Source organism: Peromyscus californicus, unplaced genomic scaffold, assembly GCF_007827085.1.
Source record: "Peromyscus californicus insignis strain IS unplaced genomic scaffold, ASM782708v3 Scaffold_5__1_contigs__length_169319896, whole genome shotgun sequence".
Lineage (NCBI taxonomy): Eukaryota > Metazoa > Chordata > Mammalia > Rodentia > Cricetidae > Peromyscus > Peromyscus californicus.
The window spans coordinates 25,277,207-25,302,726 of NW_026294573.1; the positions used below are offsets into that span (position 1 = coordinate 25,277,207).

Sequence of the window (25,520 nt, forward strand, 5' to 3'; positions counted from 1 at the left end):
CAGACCTTCGCAGCTCGGGGAGACCCCCTCCTCTACGGCCCGACCTCGTCCTCGGGGGGTGGGGGGGGAGCTCTGCTGGCGGGGAGGGGCGGCTTGCCACCGCGCTGCCACCGATCCTCCCCCCCCCCGCCCCCCTCCCCCGACGGCCGCTCCCGCCACTCGCGCCCCGCCCGCCCGCCCGCCCGCCCCGCGGCCCCGCCCGCGCTGCCCCCGCCCCCGCAGCGCTCGCTCGGCCTCCGCCGCCCAAACTTTTCTCCGGGCGCGTCTCCAGCGGCGGCCGCCCCCGCGCATGGGCGCCGCGCCGCAGGGGGCCTGACCCCCGCCGCTGGCACCGCGCGCCCCCCCCCCCCCAGCCCCGCGCCATGGCGGCCCGCGCGCCCCCCGCCGCACCTGCGGCCGAGGAGCCTGGCAGCCCCGGCGGCCCCCCGCGCAGGAAGAAGTCCCGCTCCGGCCTCCGCCGCGCCTTCAGCTGGCTGCGGGGCAAACGGCGCAAGAAGAAGGCGGCCGGGGCCGAGGGCGCCGAGTCGGCCGCCCCCCGGGCCAAGAAGGCGGACGACAAGGCCAAGCGGGCCAAGGGCAAAGGCAGGGGTAAGGTGGCTGGGCACCTGGGTTGAGCGCTCCGAGGAGGGTGTGGCAGGGTGGGTCCCCTGGGGGGGGGGGTCGGCAGTATGGGGAAGGGTTGTCTCCTAGGCAGTGGTGTTGGAGGAAGTGGAGAGCCTAGGGCACCCCAAGAGAGGACCTGCGCCGCTCCAGGGACACAGGCTATCCAACTTTGAGGGGTCGAGACCCCCATCTGGGGCAGGGATTCCCTGGCTGAAGCAGGAAGTGCTGGGCTGGCTGGCCCTCCTGGTGGAGAGAACTTCCCCCTCGCTCTCCCAGGTTCTGCCCTCTGCTGAGTCAGGGGGTCAGAGACTTGACTCTGGCCTGGGGCCAATGGGAGAGGCAGGTGGCCTTGGGTCTTGGGGTGGCGGTCTCTTTGGGTCTTTAAGGTCAACCTACTCAAACGGGAGTTTTTGCCCTCCGGGTAGATCCTGGTTCCCAGTTCCACAAAAGACTCAGCTTGAAGTCCCTTGCCTTAGGTTGTTCCCGGTGTTAGCGTTTCTCACCCCCACCCCCTCCTTACCTGGGCCAAACCACAAACATCCACCTCCTGGGGTGGTGAGATCACCTTCCAGAACCTAGGGCCTCTCCTCATCACTTACTCCTTTCCCTAGTCCAGGTAGGGACCTGCTGGTGTTGAGAAAGGGGGAAACTGAGGTACACGTTAAATGGAGAGGCTGTGCCTGGGCTGGGTGAGTGAAATCCAGCAGCTGTTTCCTAGTCTGTGGAGTTTTGAGTCCATGGCTCTTCCTGGAACCTAAGGGATGGGCAGCCTGAGAAACGGGGAAGGACCTGACCTGTCCGTCCCTGTTAGGGTCACTGTACTTTTGGCCACTTGTCTGGTTTCTCTCATGCTTCTGTCTCCAGTTTGGTAGGGAGTGTGAGTCTCTGCTGGGGGCAGCTGCGCCTGGAAGTCTGTCTCTCCTGTTCTGCCCAGTGACTGTGATGATGGTGAGGAAATGGCAGAGGTCAGGGCCCGACCCATCTAGCTGTGTTTTCCTTTGCAGTGTCCTTTAACCACCTCTGGAGAGTTGGAAGGAACTTGAGGGGTCAGGAAGAGGGTGGAAAACCTTGTGCGATTGCATCCGCCCTGATCTTCCTTTTGGATAAGGGCCCTGCTTCCCTGCAGTCTAGCCACAAATAGAAGTTAGGGTGCTGGGACTGAGATGAATGGGCCAAACCCTGAGGGAAGGTTTGGATGAGGGGTGTTTCCAAGTGTTCTGCAGCCCCTACCTGGAGGAGAGTCTGTCCCAGGCTTCCCCACGGGGATGGAGGGTGAAGTCGCTCCAACCTCCCGTAAGAGGGCTTGGGTCAGAACTGCAGCAGTATGGGCTGTGGTCAGGTTGTCAGGCGGGATAGTGACCTAGTGGTATACCCCAAGGGGCGTGCATTCTCTTCTTCCAGGCGACCAGCCTGGAGGCAGAGGGCTGCAGTGACTGAGTTGTGGGTTAGTACTCCAGCCTCCTGAGGTCATCAGTGCAGTGGCCTAGCCTCCTCCTGCCTTGTGTTTGGTATTGAGTAGCACTGGGCTTTTTCTGGGCAGCAGGTCGGCCTCACCGAGTCCACGTGCGTGGGTGACACCCTCTGCTCTGAGCTGTTGTCTTCCCAGGTCTGGAGGTGGCTCCGGGTCCTTCTGAGGGCAGTCCTGTTCCTTTTCGCTCCAGCCTTCGATTGTTCCCATTGTTTCCTTGTCACCTGCCTGGCCCAGCTTCTTTTCTGTTTATTAAGAGAAATAAATCCGATCTCTCTAATCTCCACTGGCCAGGAAGCCAAGGCTGGAGGCTTAACTCTTTCAGGGGACATGATCATCAGGATGGAGCTTGGGGAAGGAGGGATACGCTAGGCTAGGGGCATTTCTGGAAGGACAGAAGGCCTCTGTGGGGAGCTCCTTAGGTCCATCACATTCTCAGAGCCAGAGATCTGAGAGACACAGGTCCCTCCCTGCTCCCCTCACTGCTATGTGGGAGACACAGCTTGCAGTGGGACCCAAGCTTCACATCTTCCCCCAGGACTCTTGTGCTTCCCCTTTCAGACTTAGAAAAGGAGAAATCTGACGTTGATGGATGACTCTGAATGTGTCAGGAGACCTAGATCCATTTCCTCACTAGATCCCATTTGCAGAGCCCTGCATGATGGCAACACACTTAGAACCCCAGCACTGGAGCTGCTGAGGCAGGAGAATAAATCTGAGGTCAGCCCAGGCTACATATCAACACTTGTCTGGGGGAGGGGGGGTCCCATTTGCAGATGGAAAAAACCCCAAAGGCTTAGTGACAGTGAATGATTAATTTGACCAGACTGAGATTTAAATTGAAAATTGGATGTCTCTCAAACTAACATGGTTCTCCATAAGACACAGGGTGAGGCTTGGAGATCTCAGGCAGCTCACTCTACAGATAGGAGTCAGCCCAGAGAGAGGTAAGGGAACTTGATAGTGTGGGGACAGTATCGGAGTCAGGCAAATGAGTTTAATTCTGATACAGCTCCTAAGTAAGACCCATGGCACTGGACAAGCAGCTTCTCTGTGGGAAAGGGAAGGAACCTTTCCCTGGATGCAGCCTTGATGGTCCAAGGTTCTGACAAGAGATGACATAACACAGGAAGGAGAAGTCAGTGTGGAAGGCAAGGGGCGCTAGATTCCGTTCAAAAGTTTAGTCAAGAGGAACGTGGCAGGGGTGGGTTGGGAGGCCAACAAGAACAAGCCTCTTGAGTGACGAGACACAGGCTGCCCGTTCACCCTTCCGTGCCTGCCCTTCCTTATCTGTAAAACCAGGGTGTTCAAGAATCCAGTTAGATAACAGACTTGAAAACTCTTTAAACTGTGGAGTATGGTCCAGTGGTGGCAGGCTTCCGATGTGGGATGCTGAGGACTCGGGTATTAGTTTAGTTCATTTTAGCCCATGTTTTACATCTCAGACACACACGTTGATTATTACTGATGCGAAGTCACAGGAGATGGAGGCTTACCTTGTCTCACAGGAGGAGGCAGACATAAGAGGAAGTTGAAAAAGCAAAAGCAAACAGGAATCCATATTTTCCAGAAAGATCACCTGAACAAGTGTGTCCGGATGGAGTGTTCTGGGATTGCTGCCAGGATAGGTCCAGTGGCTAACAGGGAAGGCTTTCTGGAGGTATCGAGCAGGAAGGAGGGCCAGTTTGAAGGGGGAAGAGAATTAACAGGAAGGCTGGGCTGCTCAAACTCTGGCCAGGCTGTTCTCTGTTTGGAGGTAAGCAGTTTTCACTAGTACAGGTGAAAAAATCCTTAGCGCGGAAGCAGCATATTGCCCAAGGTCAGTTGGTCTCATGCATTTGAAAGAGTCTTTAGTACACAGTCCGGCATTGCTCAAAGTGATGGGAATACCTGAAGCCAAGACTGACAGCTTGGGGGCTGGAAAGGTGGCTCAGTGGTTAAGAGCATTGGCTGCTCTTCCTGAGGTCCTGAGTTCAATTCCCAGCACCCACATGGTGTTTCACAACCATCTGTAATGAGATCTGGTGCCCAGAAAGATGGAGAACTCATATATATATATAGAATAAATAAGTAGCTTTCTTCTTCTTCTTCTTCTTCTTCTTTTCTTTTTTTTTTTTTTAAGAAACTGGCAGCTTGGGGCTAGGGACATAGTCCAGTTGGTATAGTGTTCAACTGGCTTTGAGCTCTGTATCCATAGTACAGAATGAACTGGGTGTGGTGGTACACACCTATAAGCCTAGGACTTGGGAGGTGGCAGCGGGAGGTGTCAGGAGTTCAAGGTCATTTCAGCTACATAGGGAGTGTAGGCCTGCCTGGGATACTTGAGACCCTCCCCTGTTGGTGGAAATAATAGATGATGTCCGTCACAGCACTGCGTGCCAATCTTCTGGAGAGAGTCTGGCAGAGAGCTTTCAACAGGGCTAGCTTTGGGGAAGGGGGGAGGGTCCAAGGGCGGCCCTCCTGTTTGCTTTGGGCGGGATAGAATTCAGGAACTCCTTCCTACGGTCAGGCCCAGCAGAGGTCACCCTAGGAACTCCTTCCCTTCCATTTGGCGTCCTTGGTGTAGGGCTGTAGAGCATCTGGGGTGGCGTTTTTGTTTGTTTTTAAAGTAAATCCTTCACTCTAGTGGAGTCACTCTATATTAAATCCTTAAATTTTTAATTTTTTTTGTTTTGTTTTGGTGGTGCAAACCTTTGATCCCAGCACTCGGGAGGCAGAGGCAGGTGGATCTCTGAGTTTGAGGCCAGCCTGGGCTACCTGCACAGAGAAAACCCTGCCTCGAAAAACAAACAACTAGGGCTGGAGAGATGGCTCAGGACCGGGTTCAGTTCCCAGCACCCACAAGGCAGCTCCCTGTCTGTAACTCCAGTTCCAGAGGACCTGACACCCTCATCCAGACATAGATATAGTCAAAACACTGATGCACATAAACAAACAATTCTTGAAAATTTTACTTTTTAGATTTATTTATTTTATGTGTATGAATATTTTGCCGCATGTATGTATGTATGTGCATGTTGTGTGTGCCTGGTGCCCACAGAGGTCAGGAGAGTGTGTTAGGATGTTGGTTGGATTCCTGGAACTGGAGTTACCAACAATCGTGACCCACCATGTGGGTGCTAGGAATTGAACTGGAGACCTCTGTAAGAGCTACAAATACTCTAAACTACTGGGTCATCTCTCTCACCCTCCCTTCTTTTTTTTTTTGAGACAGAATTTTACTATATCGTCCTGAATGGCTGGGAACTCATTATGTAGACCAGACTGGTCTCAAACTCAGATCTGCCAGCCTCCACCTCCCTTGTGCTGGGGTTAAAGGCGTATACATACCACCATGCCTGGCTTGAGTCTGGGTCTGGAGCTCTGCTATACTGAATGACCCTAACTAAGCTACCTTCAACCTGTCTAGGTGTGCTCTGGCTTAACACATAGGAAGTCCAGTGGTTTCTGACTCTGAGTCTCTGGATTTGAGAGTGGGTTGTGTAGGGCAGGAACCGTGTCCAGGAAAGGGGACCCAGTAGCCTGGCAATGCCACCTCTCTATGCTGGACCATGTGTTCATTTATTTTATATGTATGGGTGTTTTGCCTGCATGTACGTCTGTGCAGAACTTAATGCACTGCCTATGTAGCAGGAAGATGTGTCAGATCACCTGGGACTGGAGTAAGAGATGGTTGTGAGCCACCATATGGGTGCTGGGGATGGAACCTGGGTCCTCTGGAAGAGCAGCCAGTGCTCTTAACTGCTGAGCCATCTCTCCAGCCCCAAAGCTAATTTTTTTTTTTTTTTTTTTGAGACAGGGTCTCACTGTGTCACTCTGGCTATCCTGGAACTTGCCATGTAGATTAGGTTGGCCTTGAACTCACAGAGACCTGCCTGCCTTTACCTTTCAATAGCTGGGATTAAAGGCACATGTTATCATGCTCAACAGCTAATAGTCTATATCATTCTGTTTTGTTTGTTTGCTTTGTTTTTTGAGACAGGGTTTCTCTGTGTAGCCCTGGCTGTTCTGGAACTCATCTGGCCTTGAACTCAGAGATTCGCCTGCCTCTGCCTCCTGAGTTCTGGAATTAAAGACATGTACCATAATGGCCTAGCTGTTGATAATCATTCTAAAAGTGATGACCCAAAGTCTCCTTGGGCACATTTTGCTTGAGACTGGATCTGTTTGCCTTTCAGTAGCTTCTCGTGCATCTTCAGATGTTGTCATTTTATGTGCATTTCCTCTGCCTGGGATGTGTTGGCTCTCATTTTTCTATCCAGCAAGTTCCTAGTCCTCCTTTAAGATGCCACCGCCCTCATCTCTGATACTCTTGGGGACCGTTATTGCCCCTTAGCCTTTAAAGGACCCTGCTTAAGAGGTTAAAGGTTAGGAGAATTTGTTTTTGTGATTCCCTTCCCTTTGGGTGGGTGTCTACGCAGGTTTTTAGCTTGGGGCCTAGGCCATGGTTGTGGAGGCAGGGTTCCCTCCGCTACAGTGAGACGTGTGGCTGTGTCCATCTTCTAGTCCGTGTGCTGGGATGGGTGTTGCCTGCCTTGGGCCTGGACAGCCAAGGGAGACAGCTAATTTTGCAAATGCTCAGTACCTACTGTGTGCCAGGCACTGCGCTGGGGACGGACAAGCGGTGAAGTCTCACTTCTCTTGAACCTCCGGATCTGTGAGCGCTAGCTGGGAAGGATGAGTCCTTGAACAAATAATGAGGGGCCAGAGCTAGGTGTGGGGGCTCAGGACTACGGCAATCCGGCAAGCCCAGCACTGGGTTGGTAGAGGCAGGAGGATCAGGAATTTAAAGTCAGCTACACTACAAGTTGGGGGCCAGCCTAAAACTAAAGCAAAACAATAAAGAAAAGGCACCGAAGAGATCCTTTGGGGAGATCAGGGACAGCTTCCCTGGGATGAGATGTGTAGTAGAACTGAGGGGTGAGAGGAAGCTGGGGTGAAGGCATTTGTGGCACTGGGGCCAGGTGGTCACTGGCTGGCTCTCTGGGGTTCTGTGGGGGAACCTGGATCACCACACCTTACTATCCAGGTACCCTGAGGACAGGAGCTGGGTTGAATGACTCTTGCCTTGGTCCTGCCCAGCACAGGGCCTGGCACCAAGTGACTTTGGGTCATAGATGACCCGAGATGGTCAAGGATCTCCTAAGGAACCTCCATGGTACTTAACAGATAGGCCCAGAGGAAGGGGTGACTTGCTCCAGGACCTGCCTCCTTGGGGAGGCTGACCTGAACTGGCTGGGTCTTAGTGTGGGTCTGGAGCCCACCCCAGCCGTGGCAGGGGTGGGGTGGGTGGTGGCAGGCTGACTTTGGCTTCCCCCACTCCTTTGTTCAGACTTCAAAGAGAAAAGCCCTTCCCAGAGAGGTGCCTCTACCAGGGTGGGAAGAGCAGCAGGAAGGAAGCCAGGAGGAGCTCGGGGCACCTCCCCTTCCCTCTCCCTCAGACACCTTCAGGCCTTGTTCCACTTCTCTTGCCTCATGCATCCAGCCATCTGCTTGAACCTCCCTCGGGCCTGGGAAGAACCTGCAGTCTATGGGCTCTCCCCAACTGCCACCCGTCCCCCCAAGTCCTGGAAGTGCATTGGCCACAGGGTCTGCTGAACTGGGGGGTAGCCTGACACTGTGACCAGGAAAACCCACCCCGGATGATGTCAGCAGGGGGCAGAGCAGGACACCCTCCCTCCCACACTCCTGGAAATCCCCTCTCCCTCTCCTGAACCCTCCAAGTCCTCTCAGCTGCTCCTGGCCTGTCACATGCCGGAGAACCGGAATGAGAGGAGGCATTGTATAGTGTTTGGCCTGAGCATGATGGGGTGGGAGCGTGGGTCCACAGCCCCCAGGGCCACCTCCAGCTGCTGGGCTGGATGCAGAAGGAAGGAGGTGAAGGCAGCTGCCTTGGGCAGGAGGGATGAAATCTTCCACCTTGCCCAGTGTCCCAGCCCTCTCTGTCCTTGTGCGCCACTGTTCTCAGGGCTGGTTCTGCAAAAGACTGTTGCTCCACTCACAGCTGGCTGCACAACTGCTGTAGGGACAGCTTGGCCTGCACCGGCCTTGAACCTGAATCTTGTGGCAGAGTGTATGATATCTACTGGGTTCCTGGGGCGGGAGGAGATAACCATGTCAGGCCTCCTGTCTGCTTGGCATGGTCTCTCCTGCAAGTCTCTAGCCAGGTGAAGCCTTCACCACCATTCTGCAAGTGGGGGTGGTGTCACAAGGTACCCAACGTTAATCATACAGTTCCTGGGGTCTTGGTCCACATGCTTGCCATACTGGTCCCTCCTAACCCCAGCTCACCCTGCCTCTCCCATATTTGGCAGCCAGGGGTGCCAAATCCTCTTCCCCAGGATCCCGCAGCAGGTACTGTCTTTGAAACAAAAAGCACTGATGTGCCATTACCACTACCCCATCACTACCACCACCAGACAGACACGAGAGCTTCACTGTTGCTTCTATACAGAGTAAGCAGGCCTTGCCATCTCCATCTTCAGTGGACTCAGCATCACATAGGGCACACCTACCGTGTGCAGAGCTTGGTTTGCTAAGGGTGACACACACAGTTCCTACCCTTGTGGATATTTTTGTGGTTGGTAAAACAGATACCTAAATAATTTGATGTCTTAAAGTAAGTGCTGGGGTAGGGTGCTGGGAAGCCCTCAGGTGTGGTCGGTGTATCTCAGGGCAGCACCTGGGAAATACAGAAAGTTGGGCCAGAGAGAAGGGCACATGGAGGAGCAGAGGGTCAAGCAAGGCTTTGAAGATGAAGAGGAGACTTGCAGGCAAAGAGAGGAGTCGGCAGATGTGAAGTCTGGAGTGTACACTAGAGAGGGGAAGTCCTTTTGTGTAGTTAGAGCTCTGGGAAGGAAGACATAGCTGGAGAGAAGGCTCCTATGATAGGCAGGGACAGTGTCCGCAGTGCCTCTGGTGGCTCCGGCACCCTCCATTCCAGATATCCTCCCGGGCTCCTTGCTTACCTGTCCACACTCAATTCATGCCAAAAGACGGATGTGCGCTTACTTTGTTAGTGTCCTCTGCTCCCACACATCACCTGTCCCCGCTATGTACTTAGTGTCCTCATCTGTGAATGGAGTTGAGGCGGTAGATCTGTAAGGCCCCTCCCATCTTTCTCCCCTATATTTTTTTTAACGTGTTCATTTATTTATATATGTATTTCTTGTGTGTGCATGCCATAGCATGTGTATGGAGGTCAGAGACAACTAATGGGGGTCGTGTCCTCCCATGTGAGCCTGGGAAACAGGTGCTTTGACCTGCCAGCCCCCTAGTCCTCTCCTAGCTTTGGTACAGGATTCTGTTCTCTCTGCAGAGTGGTGAGGTTGGTGTATACTGCTTGGTACACAGAGCATGCCATTTTCTACACATGAGTAAAAGGCCAGCTCTTCAGGGACTTCACTGTTGTTAACCTCAGGGTCTTAGTAAGAGGAGGGCCTCAGGGAAGGCTGGGATCAGCTTTGACCCTTCCATTTTGCAAGAAGGGAGCCAAGTGTCCTGGAATCCCTGGGCATTCCAGCAGTGTGGTATAGTAGAAAGGCTTGCTCAGCTGGCAGAAAGAGAAGCCATACCATACAGAACCTAGAACCAAGGGCTCTGAACTCCTAGCCCAGTTTGGGAGGTGAGGTAAAGTGATGGTGACCGAGAGTTGCTGTAGGGCAATGTGGTATAGGGTATGTGGTGCATTGTTCAAGGGCAGCTGTGAGGACACAGAGGTAAGGAAGACCCTTCGGTAGCCTAGGAGACTTTGAGAAGTGGTAAGGCTTAGTGTGGGTTTTGAAAAAAGAGACTTCTGTGAGGGGTACACAGCCCTGCAGTGTGATACATAGGTGGCTTCAGATGTTTATACCTACATGCACACACAGACAGCAGATAAAATTGCAGTCATACTGATACACAAAGCATAGTCTTATTGACAAACATTATGCACATGTACACACAAACAGATGGTTACAAACTCAAATACAAACAAATCAGTGAGATTCAGCTACCCTGAGCAATACAATCACAACGCTAAGCAGACATACAAAAGTACACATTCAGACATGAAAACAGACTCGGTTACAGGGACACACGTGCACCATACATGATTATAATAGTCAGAGACAACCCTAATGTTTAGGGTAGAGGATATAGCTTCACTTACACAAATACATAGCTATGTTAATTAATGCCTGCAGTTACACATAGCTGTCCAGATACTCATCCTTCAAGGTCAAAGACAGATACACAGAAAGGCATGGAAAGCTGTAGGTACGGGTGAGTTTGGATGTGGCTCCTAGCTCTATAGCTTAATGAATGCTCTTGGAATATGGGTCAATCAGCTGACTTCAAGGAACCCTAGTTTCCCCGTCGGTAAAATGGATACGACAAAAGTACCTACCTTGTGGAATTATTTTGAGATGAAGTGAAACACCGCATGAAAGCAGGTAGCACAGTGCTTCGCACACATTGAGCACGAAGTAAAAAGATGCTACTATTATTTTCAACACCCCAAGTACAGAGATACAGTTAGTTCGATACATGTGCAGGAACACAAACACGTGACACTCACGGGGTGGTGGCCGGTGGTGGGCCCAGCAGTAGTAGGGGTCCGGCCCCCGTTTGCCTGGAGGCCAGCCCCTAGTTCTTCCAGTTCTACTGCAGTCCTCCCCAAGAGGCAGGCCGCGCTGGGCTGGGAGATCCCGCGACCCGCCTACCCAACCTGGACAGTCACAGCCCTTTCCCGAGCGCTCAGGGCGGGGCGGCTCAGCAGGTCTCCCAGGTCCTTTGGAGGGGTGGAGCGGAAGGGCTGCGCGCCAGGCCCCGCCTCCCCTCTGGCCCCGCCCTCGGCGTGACCATTGGCCGCAGCACTAGGGGGCGTGGCCGGGCTGGGGCTGGGGGCGCCTGCGGTGGCCGCCCGCGCGTCTCGCTGCCTCCCTCCCGGGGCTGCGGGCCCGGCGGCCGGGCTGGCTGGGCCGCGCTTGGGTGCCTACGCCAGCTCCCGCACTCGCCATGGGCAACTCACACCACAAGAGGAAGGCCCCCAGCGGCCCCCGGACCCGCAGCTTCTGGCGCTTCGGGCGATCGGCGAAGCGGCCCGCAGGTAGGGGTGGGGGCGGGGCAGGCGGGGAGGAGGGTCCCTGCAGTCGCCGCCGCCGCCGTGCTGTCCCCTCCCGGGCCTGGTGGGCGTGAGAGTGGGGGGCCGGGAATCCGCTCAGATCCCACCCCTCACATGCGCACGGACACACACGTACCCACTCATGCCCACGGGCGGGCACGCTTACATTTTTACATTTTGCACACAACACCCATTCTCATGTATGTCGTTGCAGTGACCAAAACCGCATACACAGTCACACCCACACACTGGCACTCGGATACAGATCCTGAGGCACAGGTACATATACCTGTGCACACGGTTTACATGGCCACATGAGCTACACCCACGCTCAGGTTGACACACAGGCACATACACATGAGTCATGTAGGTACAGTTGTCCAGTGTCTTAAGCACCCAGCTGTATACACAGGTTCACGGGCAGATCCTAAGACGCTGTGTACAACACACATGGACGTGCACACACAACACACACTTGTTCTTCAAACCTTTACCCCCAACAGTCCGAAAGTTTGCAGGAGGGAGGGGAGACAAGGCCGGGAGGGAGAAGCAGGAAACTAGGGCTGAAGGCTAGGGACCTCCTCCATCTGGCGCGATCGGGAGTCCAACTGGTTCTCTGAACCCACCCCCACCGCGCCACTGCATCCTCTCTCCAGCCCCCCGCAGTTACCGAGGTCGCCGCCCCATCTCCCCCCCTTTCAATGCAGCCACCGGGCTGGAACGCTGTTGCAGCCCTTCCCAGCGTGCTGCGGGATCCCTCCGCGGGTCACATTCCAGTCTCCGAGGGTGGGGGCTAGGGAATGAGGAAGGCCTCCAGTCCCAAGGCTGAGAGGTGGCATTCCTGGTCTTCCCTTGTCAGAGCGACAGTTCTGGATATCCCAGGGAGTCCCAGGGGTTCTGGAGGGGGTGCCCGGGTTTTCTCACCTTGTAAATGCAGAGACTGGGGAGGGGCAAGGTGATGGATTTAAAATCACACCCCCTCAAAAAAGGAGGTCTTCAACAGAGGCAGGTGTTCTAAGTATGGAACCTGCTGGTCTGGGGTAAAGTGGGATGGGGGCCCCTTGTAGTGGGAAAATACACCTCTGTTCCCAGGATGGCCCACATTCCTAGAGGACAGCATGAAGTCTGATGATCTCATTCTTCCATCAGCTCTCCAGTGAGGGTGATGGGAAGCCTAGATGGGGAGAAGAGGGGGGTCTGTTCTCACTGTGACTGCCAGAGGCGCTGGTGACCTTGGTCAGATTCTTTTGGTTTCCTGGACCTCCTTGACTCCTACACTGTTCCTGTCTGAAAGGAGGGAACCTCAGCATTGGTGACCTGGGACCCTTACAGTTCTGGCTGGCCATTTCCAGAATGAAGAGATTGGGGTCTAGAGAAAAGGGCCTTCCTTGTTCAAGGTCATTTGCATTTGATGGTTTTGAGTTATTGTAATGATAATCAGACAGTAGGAAAGGGTTAATATTGTTCAGGTGGACTCTGACAATTTCTCAGAAGGTGGGTGTTGATGAGAAATTCCAGTAGTTTCCCTGCTCTGTCAACTGTGAAGTTCCTGGCTGTGGCTCTCCCTCCCTCGCTCTAGAAGCCACACTGAGCCAGCCTGGCTGGACTTGGGCAGGGCTCATCATTTGCTTTCTGATGGTTGGTCTGATGTGCTTGTTTCCTGAGAACCAAGTGTTGGCACAAACGTGTGGCTGAAGGGAAGCCTAAGAAGGCAGTGGTAGAGCTGGTCGTGAGCGAGTGCCTGAATGAAGGGTGGAGTGTTCACGGCCTTCTGTTTGTCTCTATAAGATAGGGTCTCACCTTGCTGAGGCTGGCCTCATCCTCGTACCACAGCCTCCAAATTCTGGGATTATAGATAGGCACGAGCCGCTCGGCCTGGCCTAGACATCCTGCTTCTCTCTTGTGCTCTACTGACCTGCCGCAGCTCCACAGCTAATGGGCTCCAAGGTGTTGCTAAGAAGCCAGAAGCATTGTCAAGGCAACCCAAGTGCCAGGGCTGGGAACCATCCCAGGCTGTACATCACATCTGTTGTGCTGGGGTCAGCCGGAGAAGGCGAAGGCAATGTTCCGAACTCAGGCTTTGGAGTAGCTACAGGCTTGAGATTAGCTCTGGATTGTTGATGAAGCTAGAGGGCACAGCTGGGCCTTTTTGGCACCTGTGAAGTATGGCCTGGCGAAGAATTGGGCCTGGGCATGGAGGTTAGGGAGAAGTAGCTGAGGCTACTTCTTTGTGCCTGGGCGAAGAGGTTCCATTGTTAAGTTTCAGTGCCTTTTGTTGTTTTTTTGAGATAAGGTCTCACTATGTAGTCCTGGCTGTCCTGGAACTCACTCTGTAGCCCAAGCTGGCCTCAACACACAGAGATCCATCTGCCTCTGCCTCCCAAGTGCTGGGATTAAAAGCATGGGTCACTAGACCCAGCTAAGTTTTAGTCCCTTTATCCTGAAGATTCAGGATCTGTCTCTCAGTCCCATGGGCCCAGGTGTAGGGCTGGAGTTTGAAGGCTTGCACATTTTATTTGTCTGTGAAAAGGGGATTGAGGAAGTGCAAGGTGGCCAGAGAGGACTGAAGAATCCAGGTCATCAGGAACCAGTGAAGGTGTTTGAGAGACTGGAGGAGCCCACAAAACTGGTGTGTTAGGAAGATGGCCCCAGGGCCAAGGCAGGTGCAGGTAAGGCAGGTTAGGTGGGGGTGGGGTTGTGAGCTGGAACCTATTGCAATCATCCAGGGGAGAGGTGATGAGGTGAGGGCTGGGGCAGGGTGGGGGCTGTGGGAGTGGAGGGGAGGAGGCAGCAGAATTGGGATTAGTCGGACGTCGGGAGTCAGGCCTAGAGAGGACTGCTTGGCTCTGGGTTGGTATCACAAGTGTTACTGTAGAGAAAAGTAAGGCCAGTGCTAGCTCTCTTCATTGACTCCTTTCTCTCGAAACAGTTAACAAGAGAGAAACTTCTTCGCTCCACTTTCCATATGGGTAAGGTGGAGCTCAGACAAGTGAAATCACCTGCACGGTGCTACAGAATGAGGAGATAGCGAGGACATGATTCAAACCCGAGTCTGTCAGTTCATGGGTGGATGAGTTTCACATTATAACTGTGTGGTCCTCAGGCCTGAGACAGAAAACCTGAGCCTGGGAGATTTGGACGATACGGAGCGCACAAGCATAGGAAGCGCTGTGGGAGAGGGGCAGGAGTTAGGTATTAGAGGCCCCTAGGGCTTAGAGAGTGAACAGGGAGAAAGGGAAGCCCAGATCTAAGGAAGGTGACTTGATCAAATGCCCTTGGAGGGTGGGAAAGGACCTGGGTGGGTAAGGCAAAGCCTCCCCTGGGCTGAAAAGACATTGCATCCTGCTTCTTAGGTGTCCTCCCAGGCCAGCAGCGTGCCTGGTCCTGGGCAGGTTGGGGATGAGTACTGCAAACTGGGAGTGCAGGAGAGCCGCTGCCTTACCTCCCTCTCTTCCAGTTTCTGCACGGTCCTGTCAGGCACACCAGGCCTGCTGGGGTTACCGACCAAGGGAAGGCGCCGGTGGGTCAGACTGTCTGGACTTCCTGTGTCCTCTCCTTGCTTCTCGAGCTGGAGAGCCTCAGGTCTTCCAAGTTCCCAGACTGGGAGGAGACAGAGGCCACTCCCTCTGTCCCCCTTCCTCTTTTGGGGGAGACTTGTGACCACCTATCTGATATCTGAACAGCCTGTGGAAGCGCTGGGCTTTCAGATAAGGGAGTTACCAGCCCTCATTTATCTGAGGTGTCTGTGATAAGCTGAATCACGTTCCTTTTTTTATGATTTATTATTTTTATTTTACGTGCACTGGTGTTTTGCTTGCATGTATGTCCCTGTGAGGGTGTTAGATCCCCTGGAGCTGGAGTTCCAGACAGTTCGAGCCACCATGGGGGTGCTGGGAATTGAACCTGGGTCATCTAGGAGAGCAATCAGAGCTCTTAACTGCTGAGCCATCTCTCCAGCCCCTGGACCACCTTTATATTCCATGTGTGATCCTAAATGGGGGACCACTGCCCCCCTTGTAGGGGCAGAGTTATACATGCAAAAGGGTCTTTTAGAGATTACCTCTCCCACACTACAATTAGAGAAACTGAGTCCTACAAATAGTGATTAAGCTGCAGTTCAAGGGCCAGCCAGAGTGCAGGCTAGTTCTGACACCCAGGGTTAGAGTCTGCCTGTTCTTAGGTCTGGACTGCCAGATAGGGCGAGGTCACTGGGGAGAGATAGGAGCTGATGTTAAGTATGCTTTATCAGACTTTATCTTAATGGTCATTAACTCCACTTGAGATTGGAGGAGAGCTCCAGAAGTGGGCAGGGGCAGGAAATGGGCAGGGGCAGGAAGTGGGCAGGAGCAGTGAGCAGCTGGTTGCATGGGAAGAACCTGGTTTCGCAGCTGGTCAGAGCTGGTTCACAGCGTGACTCTCCTGTCTTTACTGGCCGTGTAACCTTGGGCATGTCACTGACGCTTGAGGTGTGCCTCAGTCGAAAGAGAACTTAGAGTCTCCTCAGCTGGTCTTCAGGAATACTGGTTGCTACAGTGTTGTGAGTGGAAAGGCCTTTTCTGTACGGCCCACACCCTGGATGGGCCGAGGCCAGCTCTGATTCAATACTGTGTGTTTATGCTGGGTTGCGGAGCTTTCTCTTTTCAGACAGGGTTTCACATAGCCCAGGCTAGCCTCAAATCCTGAGTGCAGGTATTACAGACATAGGCCACTGTGCTCCATTTTATGCAGTCCTGGGAATCAAGCCTGGGGCTTCCTGTAAGCACTCTACCAATGGAGTTACATCTCCACTCCGATCAACTAGTTTTTAAAAACTTTTTATGGGCAGTGTTGGATATCAGACCCAGAGCCTCTCATGCGCGCTGGGCAAGTACTCTACCACTGAGCCCTAGCTCCAGTGGAGCTGGCGCTCTCTCAAATTATTAATCTACTCATCTTATATGTAGGGGTGTCGTGACTGCCTGTAGGTGTGGAGTGCTTGTAGGTCTGTTCACTAGATGTGTGCTGGCCCCCAGAAGATCAAGGGAACTGGAGTTACAGATGGGTGTGAGCCTCTGTGTGGGTGCTGGGAATTGAACCCCAGTTCTCTGGAAGAGCAGTCAGTGCTCTTAACCGCTGAGCCTCTCTGCAGACCCCTCTTTGAGACAGACTGTCTCAAACACATGGTAGTCCTCCTGTTTGTCTCAAGTGCTGAGATTATAGGCCTCATTAGCACAGCAGCTGGTGGGTGACTTTCTTTAGTGTCCCCAGGCACTCTGAGATGAGGTGGACATCAGCCCTACTTTGGAGAAGAGCAGACAGAGGCGGAGAGACCTGATTTACTTGTCTAAAGCCCGGAAGCCAGTTTTTCTGACTCTCAGGCTTTCCCCCACTGGCTCACGCTGACTGCTTCTGTGGCATCCATAAAATGGGGATAATCATGCTTCGAGGGAGGAAAGAAAGGGCTTGGGAATTGAGAATTCCCTGGCCGAAAGGGGTTATTATGTCATTGTTGGGGCAAATGCTGCCCTGGACACTCATTATGACATTTGTTACATTATTGCAGCTAATCCCTCCCTTCACTACTACCTGTCCCCCAGGGCACCCTGTGGGACGGGATCCTCCCCTTCTGCTCCAGGCACTTCCTGCCCCCCCAATATTTACATTAGAACCGGCCTGGCTTGTCAGCTCTGCCCCTGCTGAGGTGCGGCTGGACACTGGGAGAAGGGAAGTAGATTTCTCATCTTCAGAGGTGAGGTACACCTTTTTTGGCCAGGGAGGGGCTGAGGCTCTGGCTGTTCTTTACCCATTAACAGACTTGGGACTGCCATGGCATTTGGTGCAATTTAAATGTGGGATCCGCAACTTCCTGGTTGGGTGACCTTCAGCAGGTGAAGTCTCTTCCCCTGGAGTCTCCTTGTGCCCTTTGTGAAAAGGCAGACTTCACCGTGCTGGCTGGTGGAGAGTGCGAACATCAAGCTTCCTCCACCCGACCAGCGACTGCCGCTTTTGCGTTAGAGGTGTGTCTGGAAGAAGCCTTCCTCTCTCCCCCTCCTAGCTTGTCCACCTGAATATAGAGAGGGGTTGAGACCAGGCGCCTCTAAACATCCTGAATCCTGGCCGGAGAGGTGGCCAAGGGCAGAAAAGAGGAGAGTGGACTGTTGGCCGGAGGGTGCCAGCTCCTGAGCAAGGCCACCTGGCCAGCTGTGCCCTCCTCCCTCATTCTTCTGCCCTGAGTCAGGCCTGTGGGTGCGCCACCCCCGCCCCTTGTTCTGGAATGGGGCAGGTTGAGGCCTCACCCTATAGAGGATGTTGCCAAGAGACTATGTGCACATGCGCACAAGTGAGTGTGGCTCTGGAGGGAGACAGGCGCTTGTCCCTATCCCCAGGCTCAGGAAAGCCCCTGGGTAGTTAGTACACACACCTGCCTTCCTGTACATGCAGCCACTTGGCAGGCCCTGTGTGGGTCTGCAGTCCTGCCAGGAGGTGAGGAGGTGTAGGCTGGGGGAGCCTGTTTAAGCCTTGCTGGTGTAGTCCTGGATGTATCCATCTGTGGAGGTGGCCACAGTGGGACATTCTCAGGGCACATGGCAGGCCACGGGCTGTGTCTGAGTTCAAGAGCTTGCCGTGTACTTCCTGGAGTGCCACGCTTGATGGGACATCTTCTTAGATCCAGATCCGAAGGTGGCCTCCCTTAGGCAGGTAGGGGTGGTGGCAGCTGTGTTCGAGCCTTTTACCTCAAGGTCTCTGCCCTCGGCTGCACCTCTGGCCTGTGAAATAAGCCAGAACTGGGACTCTTGAAGTGTGGCCTTGGAAAGCCCCTCCCCCCTCCTGTTATCAGCTCTTTGTGAGGCTGTTCCTCCCTTTCAGAGACTCAGGTTGCAGAGCCCCTCTCCAAGCCAGCCACTGGTTCCTAGATCTCTGCCTGGGGTGGCTCAGAGCAGGCTCTGGGTAGGGGGAGGTGTTGGGGGCACCAGATATGTTACCAGGTGTTAGCACCTTGGCTTTGGCTGGGCATTTTTTTTTCAGCTGTGACCTTGAATGCCAGCTGTGGGTCCAGGACCTCTGGGCTAAAGTCATCCTACCCCCAATTTAGTAGGAGCCCAGCCCCTTTGTCCCTGCATGGTGGAAGATGCAGGAAGTCTCCTAGCTCCCAAGCCTCCTGGGTCCTTGACTAGTTAGTTACTAGGAGAGTCCCTGTCTCCAGGACTGTGTGATCCACAGGCTTTGCCTTCCACCAATACCTGGTAGGCAGTAGTCACCATCCAGATGTCTAGATCTCACTCTCCTGTCTGTGTGGGATATAGGAGTGGCTGATGGGTCATGCCTATGAGGCAGAGGGCAAGGGCAACATATGCTTTAAAAACCTCCAGTTTGCTCGGTGGCGGTAGCACACGCCTTTAATCCCAGCACTCTGGGAGGCAGAGGCAGAGGCAGGGGGATCTCTGTGAGTTTGGAGCCAACTTGGTCTACAGAGTGAGTTCCAGGACAGCCAGGGCTACACAGAGAAAACCCTGTCTTAAAAAACCAAAACAACAGCAAAAAACACACAAACACGAAACCCCTCCAGTTTATAGCGATGATGGAGTCCCACCCAACCCCCCCCCCCCAAGCAGGGAGATAAAAGGTTTGTAGCTGACACGGTAAATAGAACATGACTTGGATTCAGACTGTCCTCGGTGAAAAAGCCCCTGCCACTTACTCAGTGGAGGCCAGAGTGGGCAGCTGTGTGTGTAGCATTTACCCCCACTGCCTCATTCCTCATCTGTAAAATGGGACGAAAGTGCCCACTCTGGGCAAAAGGTGTGGCTCAGTTGGTGGAGTGTGTACCTAGCTTAGCATGCAGGAGTCTCTGGGTTTGCTTTCCAGCAGCCCAGACACTGGGTGTGGTGCAAGTCTGTAATCCCAGCACTCTCGGGAGGCGGAGGCAGGGGAGTCAGAGACGTGTGTCAGTGAGTGGGCGGAGTGCTTGTTGCCAAGCCCAGCCACCTGTGTTCAGTTCCTGGGGTCCACGTGGTGAAAGGATAGAACCCACCCTGACTGTTTGGACCTCCAAAGGCGTGTAGTGGTGTGTGCACTCCAAATTATGTAATAATTAAAATTAGTTCAAGGTCATCCTTGGCTGTCTAACAAGTTTGAGGCCAGTCTGAGCTACAAAGACCCTGTCTCAAAAGAAAAAAAAAAGTGCCTATTTCTACTAAGTGTGATGGTACATACCTGCAGTCCTACTACTTGAGAGGCTGATGCAGGAGGATTGCCACAAGTTTGAGGCCAACCCAAGCTAACATGTATCAGGTCAGCCAGGTCTACTTTGTTCAAAAACAGAACAATAAAAACCACCTACTTTGTTGGGCGGTGGTGATGCGCACCTTTAATCCCAGCACTTGGGAGGTAGAGGCAGGAGCATCTCTGTGAGTTCGAGGCCAGTCTGGTCTACAGAGTGAGATCCGGGGCAGTCAGAGCTGTTTCACGGAGAAACAAAACTAAAGCAAAACCCTCACTTCTTGAGATTGTTGTGTAGATGTTTGTTGCTGCGTGCCCTGCCCCATAATGCCCCCCCCCCACTTTTTTTTTTCTTTCTTTTTTTTTGGTTTTTGAGACAGGGTTTCTCTGTGTATGTAGCCCAGGCTGTCCTGGAACTCTATAGACCAGGCTGGCCTCTGCCTCCCAAGTGGTGGGACTGAAGACGTGTACCACCGTTGTCTGGCTAAATGTTTATCTTCTAGAATGAGGTTCTGGTCAGTGTTTGATTAGTCTCTGAGAGGCCAGAGCTCAGTGGAGAAGGAGGTGCTGAGTGGTCTTGGAACTTTGGAGCCACTGAACTCTTAGCTCCTGAGGGAGGGTTGCAGTAAGGGACAGGTCGATTCACGCTTGGGTTGCAGCAGAACAGTTCACAGACCCTTTAGCCTCAGCTACTGTGGACTTTCTGGAGGATCTCATAGTGACTGTCACTGCCCACCTGAAACCTTCATTGATGTCCCAGGGTAAGGGCTAGAGGTCACCTGACCTGGGTCCTGCCAGGCCTCCCCCAGCTCACTGTATTTATTCCAGCTGTGCTTTACCTCCGGGCTTCTGCATTAGGCAGTGCCTGTCCTGGCCAGCGCCTCATGGCTCAGGGCTCTGCTCTTGTGCCCTTTCTTTTTCTTTCTTTACATTCGTTTAAATTCTCTTTTCATTTTTTATGTAACTGGATGTTTTGCTTGTGTGTATGTATGTGCATATGTGTGTCTGGTGTTCAGAGGCCAGGAGACAGTCAGATCCCTTGGAACTGGAGTTCCAGATGGTTGTGAGCCACCCTGTGGGTGCTGGGAATGAAACCTTGGCTGCAGCAGCCAGTGCTCTTAAAGTGCTCGGCCACCTCTTCAGCTCCTTTTGTTTTTTGCTTTTGAGACAGGGTTTCATTTTGTAGACCAGGCAGTCTAAAACTTGTGACTTTTTTTTTTTTTTTTCAAGACAGGGTTTCTCTGTAGCTTTGGAGCCTGTCCTGGAACTCTCTCTGTAGACCAGGCTGGCCTTGAACTCACAGAGATCCACCTGCCTCTGCCTCCCTAGAGCTGGGATTAAAGGCATGCGCCTCCGCTGCCTGGTGTGACCATATTCTGAAGAAACAGGTATGCATTGCTACACATGGCTTGCTTCTTTAACTTTTTTTTTCTTTTTTTGAGATAGGATTTTCTCTGTGTAGTTTTGCCTCTCCTTCCCAAGAGCTGGGATTAAAGGCGTGCGCCACCACCGCCCTTCTTCATCAGTTTTTATGTATGTATATGTATCGGCTCTTCATGTGTTGGTGCCTGAGGAGTCTAGAAGAGGGTGTCCAGTCCTGGAGGGAGTTACAAGCAGCCTGTTAGGAGCTACCCAATATGAGCTCTGGAAACCAACTCCTCAGGAGTAGCAGGCACTTGGAATCACTGAACCATCTTTTCAGACCTCCCCTCCCCTTTTTTTTGGAGATAAGTTCTTGCCATGTAGCCCAGACTAGCCTTGAATTTTCCACCCTCCTGGCTTAGCCTCCTGAGTGCTGGGATTACAGGTATGTGCCACCAAGCCATGCCAGATATTGACCTTGCTTTTATGAAAGGTCACCGCTTGTGTGGTAGATTTGAATCTGCACCCGAACCTGACGTTCTTCCTAACTCCTCTACTCTCTCCCCTCCCCTAGCCCTTCCCTCCTCTCCCCTCCCCTGCACCTCTGGCTTTTTTTCTAAACTCCACCTCCGGGTTGCTTCTGGACTAATTCTTTATTCCAGTGCCTGGTGAGCACTTCTAGGATGGCATCTGGGAAGACCCTAGCTGAAGGAACAGGTGTGTGCTCTGCAGTTCCTCAGCCTCTCTAATCACATGCCGAAGTGGGAAGAAAGTTCTTCAGCGAGTGTGTGAGCGGAGTGGCTGTTGCCATCAGTCACTCTGCTTCTCGGGGCATCTCACTGGCCTCACATTATGTGTTGTATTCTGAAGCCACCTCTGTCCCTGCCATCCTCACAGGCAGCTCTGGGCTCCTGTCTGGTTTTCCATGGGCTGATCTCTTTCCTCAGAAAATTACCATATCAGCCAGGATGGCAGGGTTTTGGGCATGAGCACCATGCCGAGTGAGTCTGGTCTGGTGGCTCTTCCACCTACCATCTGGCAGCTGGGGCCCTTCCCTTAGTTCTGGCACCCACATGTTTGGACAAGAACTTGGGGGCAGAGTCAGTGACCCCCAGCTAGAATTGTGTGTTTTCTCTCTACTGCCTTCAGTCATACTCAGGAGCAAAGCACCCAGTCTCTGGGCCTCAGTTTCCCTGTGTCCTGCTTGGGTTAGCGGTTGGGCGGGTTCTGTGGCAGAGGTAGGAGGAGAACCTGGAGCAGCCCCTCCCCCTGCTGCTCCAACTGTGCTCAGCTGCGCTGTGCAGCTGGCTGGGAGCTGGCTTTGCATCCCTGCGTCTCCCGAGTCCCCTTGGGGCTGGGCTGGAGTGGAAGTGCAGTCTGGTGCTCTGGGGACCATCTGCTGCAGACATGGTAGTGTTCCTGGGCCGGCACCTCCCAGTCCTTCTTGAGGTGTTTAAGAAGGGTGAGTGGGTGTGGCTGTGGGGGTAGGGTAGGGAAGGGGTGACAGCTCCCTTTGCCAGACCCTGAGGTTAGTGGGGACCAAGGCTAGGAGGAACGGTGCGCTCAGGGTGCTGGTTACCAGGCTGGCCGCAGTCTGAGGTGCGGCCATGCTTTTGTCCAGCGGCTTTGTGACTGCCTTTGTCTGAGTGCTGCTTGGGATCCGGGAGGATGGACCAGGTGCCTCTGACCTTGGAGTCTGCTGCCCTAGGGCCAGACTGCCTTCCTGCTGGGATGCCCACTCCTTACTGGGTATAGCTCAATATCCCAGTTTAGAGAGAGGGCAGCCCCCTCGGGAGTCATCTGGGGTGGGGAGGGTGTTTGGGAGCAACAAGGAAAGCGTGCCCTGGGAACCAGACTTGGAGGAGGGCCTGGGAGCCTGGCTTTCAGACCTGGCTCCTGTCTGGAGGAGCTCTAGTGTTTTGTGTCTTTGGAGGGAAGGGTGCCTTCTGGGGATGCAGACTTGCGAGTCACACTCCACTTGAGCCTCTTTCTCCACTTGTAAAACCATGGGATTTTCGGGGAGGGCGGGACACCCAAGACCTCCTGGGGGCACCTCTTAGCTCTGCCTTGGTAGGTAGGATTCCTGTGGCTTCTGGGGGCAGGCAGGTCCTCTGGTGCTGATGAACACTGACTGGGATGGCAGGTGTCCGAGCATTCCCGGGGTGGGGCCCCGTTAAAGGGCTTGTTTTGTTTCTGCCCCTCTTCAGGGTACTGCCAGGGTCACATGACCCTCCGAGCGCTTTTGCTTATGTTGTGGGTTTCATTTAAAGATGGGCTGGGACTGCAAAGTGCTGACGCAGCCCCCATCCTCAGGATTAGATGACTAGCCCCTCTGTGGGCAGGGCCTGTAACAGGAGCCTTTGTAATGGAGCCCTGGCTCCTCTGTACCTGGGGCCAGGCCAGGGCCTCCAGGAGAGGCCATACCTGGCCTGTTCCCCCAAGAGAGGCTGAGTTCCCAGTGGGAGTTGAGGGGCCTGTTTCCTCTTCTCCCCTCCCCTGCCCATCCTTCCAGAGGGCAGCCATATGGGTAAGTAGGTGTCCCTGGCCTATCCTTCCCTCAGGGTTTTCTGGGAACCTGATTATGACTGACAGCTCCCTGGTTTTCCATGGCATCTTCTCCTTGGACTTGGGCCAAGGGGCAGTTTGAAGAAGGTGGTTTGTTTTCCTTTAAAGTGAAGCTTCAGGTCTCAGAGACAAATGTATTTGCTGTGGGCTCTGTGTGTATTAGGGGTGTCTGTGTGGAACCCTGAGTGACCCATGGATGCAGTTTTGTGTATACTTAGATGCTGTTTGTGTGTATGCAGAATGGTGTCATGTGGGTCTGTGGAAGCTGGTGTAGGTACATTCATGCGTTTATGCTTGGATACTGTTTGTATGTATACATCGATGAAGCCTGTGAATGTTGTGTGGATGTAGTTTGCCTGTGTGTTCTGAGTGTTGACTTTGTGTGGTCCCATTTATTATGTGATGTGATTACTCCGATAAATGCACTCTAGGGTGTAGTTAGTGTGTGTACATGGGGTCTGTGTGTCGTAGGGGTAGACATTGAATGTATGTGTGCTACGTGCCTGTGTTACCACACTTAAGAATCTCCAGGACCCATATGTCTTTGGGCCTCACTTCCTCTTCTCATCCCGTCAGGCTCTGCCAAAGCTGAGAGTGATAATCGCCAGAGTGCTGGGCCCAGCCAGGGGCCAGGATCTGTAGTAGATGAGCACCAGGACAATGTCTTCTTCCCCAGCGGGAGACCACCTCACCTGGAGGAGCTGCACACACAGGCCCAGGAGGGGCTCCGCTCCTTACAGCACCAAGGTAACTCTCCCTGCCCTGTCCAGTGCTGCTCTCAGCTCCTGGGGGTCAGGGGCCTAGGCCAACACACCGTTCTGGTATCTTCTAGAAAGACAGAAACTGAGCAAGGGTGGCTGGGACCATGGAGACACCCAGAGCATCCAGGTGAGCCCTGTGCCCAGCTCTGCCCTGCTCTTCCCTTCTGGCTTAGCTTCTGGCATGCATGGCTTTGGGCCTCTCTGGACTGGTTTCTTCTGTATGTTGAAGAGCATAAATTAAATGACCTCTGACAGCTAGTCCAGGCTTGCTCCATCTGGTACCTGCTCAGTGCTGGGTGATGCTGGGAAAATCTGTGAGTGAAAGTTCTAGTGAGAGGCCTAAGGCAGCCTGTCCAAGCTGATCTTATCCCAACAGTCCTCCCGGACGGGGCCGGATGAAGACACAATTTCCTTCTGCAGTCAAAAGTCCTACATGACCGAGAGCTCCACGGCGGAGGATGCCCTCTCCGTCCGCTCAGAGATGATCCAACGCAGAGGTGTGTTGTCACTTGCTGGGATTCCTAGGCAGGGGAAAGAGGCAATGGGCATAGCATGTCCTAGAACCTTCGGCTTCCCTTTTGGTCCGGACCCAGGCTTAGTGATTCAGCCAATTTAGAAGACTACCTTTTATCCTTGGAGGGTCGTGGTGGACACTGACCCAAAACAAGATAGTTAAGGGTTGGGAAACCCGGATTTGTGGAAGATAAACGCTTCACTCCTCTGAGAGTCTGACTGAAGTTCTGTGGAAGATAACGGATTGGCTTGGTATGATATAGCTCAGTTGGTATTGTGCTTACTCTTGTATGCAGGAAGTTGTGATCAGTCCCTGGTATTATATAAAATAGAGAGTGGTAGTGCACACCTGTAATTCCAGCATGTGGGAAGTAGAAGTATGAGGGTCAGACATTCAAGGTCATCTCAGCCATGTAGTGAGTCAGAGGCTGGCCTGGACTGTATGAGACCCCCACCTCAAAGCAAAAGCCGAAGGACTGGCTAGGGACTGCCTCAGAGGACATGTGTAAGGCTCTGGCCTCAATCTCTAGTAGCACCCCTTCTCCAGAAAATCAGGATATTAAGAGCATTTACCTTATTGGAATGAATATCAAGCTTTTAATACGATGACATAATATGTTCACTAAGTAATAAGAACTGTTCGCCAAACGGAAAGATCATTGTTGAATTAGTAAGGGGATTTCCAGAAGTCTTAAAGAAACCTAGCCTTGCCAGAATGTTCCTAGTACTTTATTAGTACAGAGCATTGCTTTGTGGAGTGTCCTGCTCTAATGATTTTCTCCCCCTGGACTGGCCCTTAGGCTCCACCTTCAGACCCCATGACTCATTTCCCAAATCTGGAAAGTCAGGGCGGCGACGGAGGGAGCGGAGGAGCACGGTGCTGGGGCTGCCTCAGCATGTGCAGAAGGAACTTGGTGAGCTTTGTTAGGTGGACAGTGGTGGTGGA

At 53.3% G+C, this 25,520-nt stretch overlaps 1 protein-coding gene across 1 annotated transcript in view; it reads left to right on the top strand.

The window, feature by feature from the left end:
* The first annotated feature begins 385 nt into the window (after positions 1 to 385).
* Kiaa1522 (KIAA1522 ortholog) overlaps positions 386 to 25,520 on the top strand; it is a 30,030-nt gene continuing 4,895 nt past the window's right edge. The window contains 5 exon segments of the mRNA XM_052718114.1: positions 386 to 588; positions 23,877 to 24,047; positions 24,133 to 24,188; positions 24,438 to 24,558; positions 25,375 to 25,488. Coding sequence (XP_052574074.1) covers positions 24,495 to 24,558; positions 25,375 to 25,488 — 178 coding nt within the window. The 5' untranslated portion in view covers positions 386 to 588; positions 23,877 to 24,047; positions 24,133 to 24,188; positions 24,438 to 24,494.